This window comes from Mus pahari, chromosome 20 (assembly GCF_900095145.1).
Source record: "Mus pahari chromosome 20, PAHARI_EIJ_v1.1, whole genome shotgun sequence".
Lineage (NCBI taxonomy): Eukaryota > Metazoa > Chordata > Mammalia > Rodentia > Muridae > Mus > Mus pahari.
This window is the reverse complement of record NC_034609.1, coordinates 45504175-45514695: the sequence shown is the minus strand read 5'-3', so window position 1 is coordinate 45514695 and position 10521 is coordinate 45504175. Positions and strand designations below refer to the sequence as shown.

At 59.2% G+C, this 10521-nt stretch overlaps 1 protein-coding gene across 3 annotated transcripts in view; it reads right to left on the bottom strand.

Annotated features, from left to right (window-relative positions):
* Window positions 1-1011: 1011 nt before the first annotated feature.
* Zfpm1 (zinc finger protein, FOG family member 1) overlaps window positions 1012-10521 on the bottom strand; it is a 55935-nt gene continuing 46425 nt past the window's right edge. For all 3 annotated transcript variants that reach the window (XM_029532569.1, XM_021220233.2, XM_029532568.1), the window contains exons 5-10: window positions 6606-6705; window positions 4888-5094; window positions 4120-4350; window positions 3799-3894; window positions 3567-3713; window positions 1012-3390 (exon numbers count right to left, since the gene is read on the bottom strand). In XM_029532569.1, the coding sequence (XP_029388429.1) occupies window positions 1631-3390; window positions 3567-3713; window positions 3799-3894; window positions 4120-4350; window positions 4888-5094; window positions 6606-6705 (2541 nt within the window). In that variant the 3' untranslated portion in view covers window positions 1012-1630. The remainder of the gene's footprint in view (window positions 3391-3566; window positions 3714-3798; window positions 3895-4119; window positions 4351-4887; window positions 5095-6605; window positions 6706-10521) is intronic.

The following is a 10521-nucleotide window of genomic DNA, read 5'->3' as shown; positions in this document are numbered from 1 at the left end:
TCTTTAGAAGGGAGGCTGAGATGGGTCTCTCATGTAGAGTACAGCCATCCTGGGAGCAGGGGACAGACACCCAGGGAAGTGTCACTTGGCTGTCTTGCTATGGTGGCCACAGATGTGAGGGACAGAGGTCAGAGGGCAGGTGCTGGGAACCCCTTGGGCCAAGGGGATTTGGGGGAAGAAGAACGGGTCATGAACTTGAGGGTGCACAGGGATTTCCGACATCGATGGAAGCCTGCCAGGGAGGAGTGAGTTCTAAGCGTAGGTGTGTCAGACTGAGCACGTGCTCAGATCTGAGCTGTTGTCTCCTGGCCGTAGACAGTGTGGGAAAGGGCAGATCCAGCATCCCACCGCAGGGGCCACGTGAACCTCACAGGCCTGCCCAAGGCCTGGGAACACTTCCTGCCCAAGGTGTGGCCAGCAGGAGGGACTGCCTGGTACCAGGGGCCTGACCTGCAGCTCAGCCTGGGTGACACTCACAGGGTCCCTCTCTTGAGTTCTCAATCCTATTTTACAGGCATGGAAACTGAGGCAGGTCATGGTGAGCCTGTAGTATAATTCTGCAACTGTATATGAAATGGGGTGAAGGGGGAGGCTGGGGGGGGTCACCTTGGGCCTTCTCTCATTCTGTTACCCACCAGCCCGCTTCCCTGATGGCCTTATCACCTTCAAACAATGTAAGGTGCACACAGTAAAACTGTTTCAACTGCTAGAGGGCAGTGTGCAGACTCGGAGGCATTTGCCTTCTACCAGGCTTTGAATGGAGACCAGAGCCCCTCAAGGAAATTCACAGACAGGGCAGAGAGGGGCTGTGGTGTCTATGGATTCCCGTCCGGCTGGCTTTTGTGAAGAGAGGGCCCAAGACTGAGAGAGGCTGCCTGACTTCTCTGGGTCCTTTGCTATACAAGTCCCCTGAGATCCAGTTGACCTGGGGACTCGTGGCAACTCCTACTAGTAAGGTGTGGCTTTTACTGAACCCCTTTGGTAAACTGGGCAGGGCCTGTGAATGGACTCTCGGGACGTTTATTCTTGTGTAAACCCAGGCCCATCAGCAGGCCACCTCAGAAGGCTGCAGGAGAGGTGGACTGGCCGGCAGGGCCCAGGTCCTTGGGGGTGTTTTCAGCCTCCACAGCTGCTGGTTAAGACTTACAGAGTTGGAGAACACACATGTTTACACTTTTTCAGGGGACTGAGCAGAGAGGCCAGAGCAGTGGCTAGACTGCTGTTGGTTGGGTTCTGCCAGACGTGGCCTCCAGCGGGCCAGCAACGGACTACAGGTGGTAGACCCAGGCCCAACCCTGTAGTCATAAGTACCCACCCCTGTTGCGACGGAGCGGCACTTTGGGACTTGATCCCCTTCCTTGAAGACCCAGCAAGAACAAGGTTTCATTCTCCCTAGTGCAGGGCAGCAGGTGAGCTAGAGGCAGAGGGAAAGAGCTCTGCAGGGGCGGTTGAGCCCCTGGAGTGGGCTAGGTCCTGGAGGAAACGGTGGGGTGTCCTTTGCAGGTCTGCACAAACTGGGGTATGGGATGAGGCCCACTAGATCTAAGAAACAGGCAGGGCCGCCAGCGAATTTATCACTCCGAATGTCTTTATTAAGTGTCAAGGGTCCCGGTGGTGCGGCCCTACGGGCTCACTTTACGTGCTCGGCGGCGTGAGAAGAGCAGTAATACTTCTTGTGCGCGATGAAAGTGGACAGGCTGCTGAACCTGATGTTGCACAGGCGGCAGTAGCGGTGGCCGCCACCACCACCCGACGCAGGAGCTGGTGGGCCCTTGCTGGATGTCCGAGCGCCTTGATCTGCTGGGTCAGAAGGCGTGTTCTCAGGAGCAGGGGAAGGAGAGCGTGGTGCGCGGCCGTCCGGGCTGTCGCGCAGAGCACGCTCCGCAGGTGTGCGGGGCTCGGCGCCAGGGCTGGCCGCTGGCTTGGCCACCTGCAGGCCGTGTGCCTGGCGCAAATGCTCGACTAGGTCGCCACGAACGCGCCCGTTGGGTGGGCAGTAGGGGCAGAGGGCAGTGGTGCGCAAAGGCGCGGCGGGGCACGAGTACTTCTTGTGAGCCAGGTAAGCTTCGAGGCTGTGGAAGCTTACGCGACATGCGGTACACTCGTGGTAGTCGGCCAGCGCGGGCAGAGCAGTAGGTGCATCTGGGCTCTGGCGACGCGGCCGCTTGCTCAGGTCTATGGGGCCGTCGGGGACCGGGCTCGGAGAGGGCGCAGGGGCGGGGCCGGCGCTGGCGCTCCCTGGTCTCGGAGAAGAGGGCAGCTCCGCAGTGGGGGAGGGTACAACTGGCACGGGGGCGGGGCCTGCGGCTGGGGGCGGGGCGCCGGCTGCGGGCAGCTCGTACAGCTTGCGACGCCGGCGCGTGCGCACAGGCGGCGCTGTCAGCGCGGGAGCCGCGGGTCCGGGTGCCGGCGTGGGTGCGGGTGGCCGGCGCGGTGGCGGGTCGTGGCGCGAGGCGCAGTAGTAGCGTTTGTGCACAGTGTAGGTTTCGTGGCGGCTAAACCGGATGTTGCAGGCCTCGCACAGCGTGCGGCTCGGATCGTCCTCTGCGTCATCGACGGAGCTGCCTGGGCTCTGGCTGCCCTCGCTGCCCCGGCCCGCGGCCTCGGCCTCCGGAGTGGTCGCGCCACTCGCCTCTTCCTCTCGTGTCTCCGGGCCCGGCGACGTGCGTGACGGGTCTGGCTCTGCGGCGGCACCTGCGGGCGCGCGGGCCGGGCCGGTGGCCGATTTGGGTCTGCGCACAGCGGGCGGGTCCTCGGGCGCGCGGCGGCCGGAGCAGTAGAGGCGCTTGTGCACATAGAAGTTGTTGATGTTGTTAAAGGTGATCTCGCACTCAAAGCATGTGGCGCCCTTAGTCCCCGGGAAGAGGCCAGTGGGTGTTCCCGCCGCGCCGGAGCTCCCTGCGCCCTGCTGTAGCCGGTTGTGCACCAACTCGGACATCTTGGCCAGGATCTCCGAGGCCTGTGGCGCTGTAGGGACGGTGGTTGTGCCCGCGTCGGGACCGAGCACATATTGTGGCAGAAAGAGCGTCCCGGCCATTGTTAGCTCTCCCGGCCTCGGGCTAGAGCCAGGCGTGGGGCTGGACAGTTCTGTCTTCACCCTGACTGGATTGGGGCTGTGTGGTGAAGGTGTCCGAGACGGAGCCTGGGGACCTGGCTCTCCCGGACCTGAGGCACGGGCGGCTTCAGGTTCCTCCGCAGCCTCCACCTTGATGGTCCTGGGGGCTGCAGGGGACTCACTGCTGCCCCCATTTTGGGGGGGCACTCTGGTCTCTCCGTTGGTGACTTCGGCCAGGGTCTTACTGTCCAGTCCTGGGGATGGGGTGGGTGCCTTGTCAGCGGGAACCAGGGGGCTGTGCATCAGCGAGTGCTGTTGGAAGCCTGCCAGGCTGTCTACAAGAACACAGGGCTGCATGTCAGGCTCAGGGCAGGCCCTAGGTAGGATGTGGGATGGTAGGCAGAGGGGATTGAGGACAAGGGTTGACAAGGACACCATGTGTTGGCTATGGACAAGTCCCCTACCCTCCCACCTATCCGAGGGCCAGTGAGGCCCCCGTATGGCCGCTTACCTGGAGGAAGTTTGGCGGCTGGGTGTCCAGCCCCTGGTGAGTAGATCTCACCCTTGGAGCCTGGCTGGCACACCATGTGGTTTGTCACCAGGTGACTGTAGAGGATGTCCCTTGTGGTGGATATGAAGCCACAGTTGTGACAGATGCCTGTAGGCCACACTGTTGTGGTCAGGTCCCTGGGGCTGAGGTATAGCCCCAGAGACCCCATCCCGGCCCCTTCCAGCCCACCTACCGCTGAGTGTGTCCGTGTGCACCTTGAGATGGCGTTCACAGTTGGCCTTGGTGGTGAAGGCCGACAGGCAGATGAGGCACACGAAAGGGCGCTCTCCTGGAACAGGAAGATGGATCCCAGTGACAAGGAAGGAACACGGACCTGGCCCTTTTAGTTCACATCAGCCACATGCTGCCCAGGGTCAAGCACACACCCAGCCTTTTATTAAGTGTGCATATTGCCACAGGTAAGCCTTGTGCTAGGCTGTGGGAGGGATGGGGAAATGCATGGCACATGGTGGCAGAGCAAGCTTTCCTGGCCACCAGTCTAGTGCACACTCACCACTGTGGCTGCGCATGTGGATCTCCAGCGAGCTGGCGCTGGGGCAGCTCTTTCGGCACTGCGGGAAGGGGCAGATGCGCTCATTGGGGTAGGTCTCCTTGGGTTTCTCTTCCGTCGCCGAGACAGGAGAGCCTGCACGCTGGCGGCTGGCACAGTAGTAGAGCAGGTGGGCTTGCAGGTTCCGTTCACTGCGGTACCAGATCCCGCAGTCTTTGCAGGGGAAGACATCCTCTGCAGGGTACGAGTGGATGAGGAAGAGGTACAGACTGGATGAGGAAGGGCCTGGCCTTGACAGCTCCAGGCTGAGGTACTGGCTTTTGGTGGCTTAGTTCCCCTTTCACTGTGTCCCTGAAGGCCCGGTCTCGTTGTAGGACCCACCCAGGCTCTGGGGATTCTCCTGTCCCTGCACAGGGGACATGAGGATCCAGCTCCTACTGCTGCCTTCAGGCATATATATTATACCCATGCCTGCCACCACCACCTCTTTCTACTGTATGTTTCTCAGGGGGCCCGCACTAGGTCCCTTGGGGGCTGAGCCCTTCCTATGGTAGCAGGCCATGTGCACTCTAGCAGTCAGGTCACCCTGCATCAGCTGGGTACTGTCCTTCAGTTCAGTGTCTTACTGGAACATAATTCATCCCCTGCCCCTTCCTCTCTCCCTCCCCCCCCCATGTGTGTGTGGAAACTGGACCTTTTGCATGCTGATACCCCACCCCAGGACCTGCCCTGAGTGTCACCCAAAGTCTGCCCGGGGAGTCACATACTTACTGTTGATGACGGCGGTAGCAAGGATGGACGCCATGCCAGCCTGCTGGGGCAGCAGCTGGATGTCGGTGTGCACTGGGGCCGAGCCTCCAGGTTCTACTGGTTCCTGCACAGGGTGTCTGGGAGTACCGTGGGGCTCGGTGACAAGGAGCACATGTAGCAGTCCACCAGAAGGCACCACTTTGGTAACCCTGCACCAGAGGGCGTCATCTGTAGGGTACAGGCACTTGTGATGCTGGGTTCAGTGATTCTGGGCCTTTAATGGGGGTCCTTCCTTTGTCTCCCACCCTGGGGCCCCACTGTATGGCCAGGGATGGCTGAGGCCAGGCAAAAGGCAGGAGGTGGCTGCATTCAGGCTCACATTCCTGGTTGGCTGGATTTGTGGTGTGCTACCCTGTGTCTGAGGCAAGGATTTGGGGGAGTTTCCATCTCCAGTAAAAGGGTAGCCATGGGGCTGGCAGGGTTACTTGAGGGGTTGTATGTAATCACTGTCACTTGGCTGGGGTGGAGGGGTGTCCTAACGCATTGGGCTCCAGAGCAGGCAGGTCTTCAACCTGTTGGGAATGGGCCGGGTGCTGTTCCCATAGTAACCTGTAGAGGGCAGCCTCAATCAACAAAACCCAGGTGTCCTGGGCCAGCAGTTCTGCCTCTTGGCTTGGAACCCTGTGAGCTGTGGGTAAGGGACACTTCTGGCCTCAGTCTCAAGCCAGTGGCCACTCCCAGCAGAAGGTGGGAAAAGAAAGGGGAGTATGTGTGTCTTAAGGTGGTGGCAGGAGCTGGGCTGCAGGGGAGAGCCTGTGTAAGTCCCACTATGGTGCAAGCGATACGGGAAAACCACGCGGCCGTGGCCACAGGGTTCCTGTGGTCACCGTGACCCTGTCTGCAGGCCCCACTCAGACTGGGCCACGTTTATCAGTATCAGCCCTATAAGGGCCTCTGTCTTCTGTGGACGGCACACTTGGGCAGGTCAGTCCTGGTGGGGCAAGCACATGGCTGATGGCTTGCCAACATCCAATCTGGTTGTCGGGGCATGTTCCTTCCTAGTACAACTGCCTTCTGGCTGCTCTGGTCCTAGAGCACCCGTCGGGAGGGTAGGGAACATGGCCCCTGTGCTCTGCAGAGAGCACTGGCAAAGGTCCCACAGACCTGACCTCAACTCTCGACACCTCTGGTGCTTCGGGACGGCGATCTGCTTCTGCTGAGGGTCGAGGACTTCAAGGATGAGCTGAGGGCAGACCCCCTTTGCACCCCTGATTCTTAGAAGGTTGGACAGGGGGAGTTAAGTAGAATGAAATGAGTTGGCCACAGCCTCTTCCCCATTTTCTCCATGGAGCAGCAACGGGGAGGGCCAGGGACTGAACAGAGTCGGGCCAGCAGAACCCAGGTTGGACCTCAGGGTGCTGCCCTCAGTGGCCCCCGGAAGCTCTCCTTGCTCAGTCTCCCCCTAAGCCCACGTGGAGAAGCAGAGTTCTTGGTAGCTGTAGAGGGCCCAGGGTGGCCCCTCTAGCCCTTGTGTGCAGTGGATATATTTGCCTGGGTCTGCAGCTCCAAAGGTTGTCCATCATCCTCTCAGATGGGGCCCAGGGTGCTCTCTCAGGCACTTGATTGATACTGTCACCCAGGCAAGCTGGTGTCCCTTTAAGAGCTGGACCAGACAGAGCCAAGAGACCCTGCCTTCTGAAAGACCTTAGAGGGGAGGGAGGCAGGCATGAGACACAGACCCTTCCTGTAGATCTCCGAGTTGGCTTCTTCTTCAGTTAGGGCCTGGGGCAGCATCCTTAGCCAGCAGCTCTCATCCACCATCAGGGTCACAGCTGGGCCCTAAGGAAGAGCAGAGACAGGAAAGGATTGGCATAGATAGGATGCCGAGTGGGGGGCTCTGCTCTTGTGTGGTGGTGGTCGGCAGCCTGGCAGCTCGTAGCGGTAGGACCTGTGTAGTTCAAACACTATGATAACAGGAGGCATGGCAGGGAGCTGTGTGTTCCCAGGCTAGGCAGTAGTCTCCGTTGGGAACAAAGGTCCAGAGCGGTCAAGCACTGAATCTAGAGCCTGCAGATGTGTGTTCTCTTCCCGAGACAGCAGAGCTGCTGGCGCCAAGGGTATGGCTCGTACCACACAACTGCTGGATGCCTGCAGGGAACTGGGGGGTGGGGGGAGAGGGAGGGAGGGAGAGGGACGGAGACAGAGTCTCTGTACAGTAGAGCTTCCTCTCTGGTGCAGGGTGGAACTCTCACCCCTGTCCATTCATTGAAAGCACTGTCCTTTCTCTGGAATTGGCCACCCTAACCCGAGACAGCTGTGTTGCTGAGGAGTGAGGGGTAGTGGGCAGCTGAGGCTCTATGCCCTCTTCACCATCACATGGGCCAGGAAGCTGAGGCAGAGTAAAGGGTCGGGGGCTGGGGGTAGAAGTCCCAGCCTAAGTATGTGCCGCATACTTCCTCTGCAGCTCCGTCTGAACCTGGAAGGGAAGAGCTCTGGGCTCAGCCCCCCAGGGCTACCAAAGCTGCTTGCTTCCTGCCCCCTGCCCCCTGGCTCTCAGCCCAGCAGCAGAGGAAGCGTACGTGGCCATGTCTGTGCAGCCGGGCTGGGAGGCCGGGCTGGGATTTGGTGTCCCGTGGAGGATGAGACACAGCCAGTGGCGGCAGGGATAGCAGAGGCCCAGTCCTGTCTGTCCTTGAAGAGTGGGGTGGCTGGCTGCTGCCACCGGGCATCTCCCTGTGGGGCTGAGCTTGCTTAGTTCCTGGACTAAGCCATTCGGGCTCTGTGAAAGCAGAGCAGGCCCATGTGTTACTCTGTCGGCCACTCGCTGTTTGATTCAAATAAATGCCCTTCACTCAGAAACCTGCGTCCCAGGAACTCTTAACCCAAGGCTTAGAGCCCCTGCTCACTACCAGGCTCCTAAGAACCACGGTGGTGGTCATGGCAATGGGCTCACTGGGTAGGGACGATGAGCAACAGGCTGCTGATTGTAAGGGGCCCTGCCAGGACAGTGCTTGGCACTCCTGGGTCTCCTTGTATGTGATGCCCACATAGGCTCTGGGGCCAAACGTCAGAGTCTAGTTCAGGTCTGACCTTTCCCCTGTGACCCAACTCTTCACAGAGCCCATTCACATGGCATATACAGAGCCACCAAGATAAGGCTACTAGCTGGGAACTCCCAGTGACCATGGCCCACGAGGTCATGACAGGCCAGCCCGGTGGCTTCCACGTCACCTGCCTGCTGCCACGTGGCTTGCCATGAAGCAGCGAGTGGAGATAAGCTGGCTCTGAAGGGGAGCCCTGGAGTCCCAGCAGGTGACACCTGCACCTCTGGCTTCAGTTTCCTGTACACCAGCAGGGTGAGGCCCACATGACAAAGTTTTTTGTCATGATAGGGGGAGGCAGTGGTGGAGGGCTGGGGGCTAGGGAGGGTGTGGCCCTTTCTGGCCTGGACACAGATGAATGTGAGGACACAGGAAGCCCCTGGGGCTGTGTGCACTGGCCACAACTGCTTACTTATGCTCTGCTTGAAGGGTAACATGAATAGGAAGGCATCTCTGGACCCAGGTATGAGCCTTGCATCCTGGACCGGCGGGTGGCTCCCAGGGATGCAGGGGGTAGATGAGCTTTCAAGGTCACAGTTGGCTAGCACAGAGTAACTGGGAGGGTAATGCAGCAGACGGGTGTGGCCAGCCACACTGGGGGCCTCTGACTCTTACAGCCTAGCTGTTCCTGGCCCCAGCAGATGGCTGTCAGTGAGGTGGCTGGGTCCAGCCCTCCCTGCCTCAGCCTTCCACTACTCTAATGAATATTAATGAGCGGAGGAGGGTGAGAAAATTAATCTGCCTGATTCTCTGATGGGTGCTGTGGTAACGATATGAAATCTAATTATCCGTCCCAATATTTCTAAACCCTCAAACTGAGACTGACAGCCTCACAGTCGGTTTAACGCTTATCGCTCTCTGGAGCAGCGTGTTCACCGCATGATAAAAACACGAGCTCGCGCGCACGCATGCCACTTTGCTGACGCTGCACAAGCCACTCTTTCTGTGGAGGTCCCAGTGCAGGGAACACCACACTGCACCCCCTTGCAGCACTGTGGCGTGGGGTGCAACCTTGGGAGGCAGAGCTAGGAAGGAGCTAGTGGCCGCTGTCCATCATCACATCAAGTCCTCAGGGAAATGGGCCATGGGATCCTGGCTTCCCCAAAACAGAGGTCCTGGGCCTCCATGCAGGTCCCTTCTGTTTCCGGGGGCGGGGGGATGCCATTGCCCTGCATCAGGATAGGTTGGTCTTGGGACAGGGCTTTGTGGTCACTCTTCTCCCTGTCTGGGTCTCTCGGGAAGGCCTCGGAGGAGGAGTTCAGCTCCTGGCCCGGGCTCCTCTGTTCAGGTGTGTCTAGGTCAGAAAAGAGCCTTGGCATCTGTCCCACTTGCTGCCCCTCCAGCCATCATTTGTCACTCTCTACTGGCTCCAACGCCCCCTCCCCCCCAGCCCTGTATGACATCAGCTACTTTAAATTCTCCTGTGGATCTGAGCCTGCTCCTGTTCCCCCAACAAAGAGGTCAGTGTCCGACGCTGATAGCCATCAGAAACCATCTCTGAGACAACTTTATCTGCAGCTCTTCCCAAACCTTGCTGCTCATAAAGCCGTTTTCAGGGAAGGTGAGCCCTCTCAGGTGGGCAGCTCACTCCAGAAATGGTATCCCACACTGCTGCCTGGGCTTCAGGGTGACTCCAATTAGGCCCTCTCTCCTGCGGACCCACCCGCCTTCCACAGTGAGGCAGCCTATGGCTCCTTTCTTTTCCCAGATGACCATCACCCACCTCAGAGGTGTAGGGTTGAGGCCCACCGAGAACACACACAGTTTACACAGGATTAGAACAGAAGCCTGAGCAGCTCTGCCCCATCCCACTGTCACTGCTCATCCATGCACTCGCCCCTCAATCCCTGAAGGCCAGCTGTGTGCCAGGGGCTAGGGACACAGTAAATAGTACAGGGGAAGGACCAGGGCCTTTGAAGGGACCAGCAAGAGTCAGGCCTGGGCTCATGTTAGCTGCATTTCGTGTTGGGAGGAGAGCCAGAGTGCTGCTGGCCATCTGAGGGCAGAGGTCACCTGCTGGGAGAGTCATGGGCGGCGCATGGCTCATGCCATCCCTGCCAGCATCCCTTTGTGTAGGGTGGGCCCTGCTGCTTACCCCCTGGCCGCAGCGTTTTACTCAGGGTGGCTTTGGGGCCCAAAGATGGTAGCTGCAGGCAGCTCTGAGGCCAGAGCTGCTGCGGCTCAGGAACAGACAGAGGAGTCTGAGAGGAGGGAGCCTGGGGTATTGTCTAAGCTCCTCCCATGGCTGACGGGGGAACTGAAGATGGAGAAGAAGGGGGCTCAGGTCCCCACAACGCCAAGCAAACCTAGACTGGGCCTGGTGACTGAGCCAAATGACACTCCTGACTGTCCCAGTCTATGGACTGGGCAGAATGGTGGCTTCACAGATGTCACCAGAATTGTGAGAGTGATCTTATTTAGAGAAAGGGTCTTTGCATATTTCATATGAAAATATGAAATCACCTGGAACAGGGTAGCCCCAATAACAGATGACAAAAAAGAGAAGACACGAGGGGAGACGGAGCCACATGAAGACCAAGAGTCCTGGGGCTAC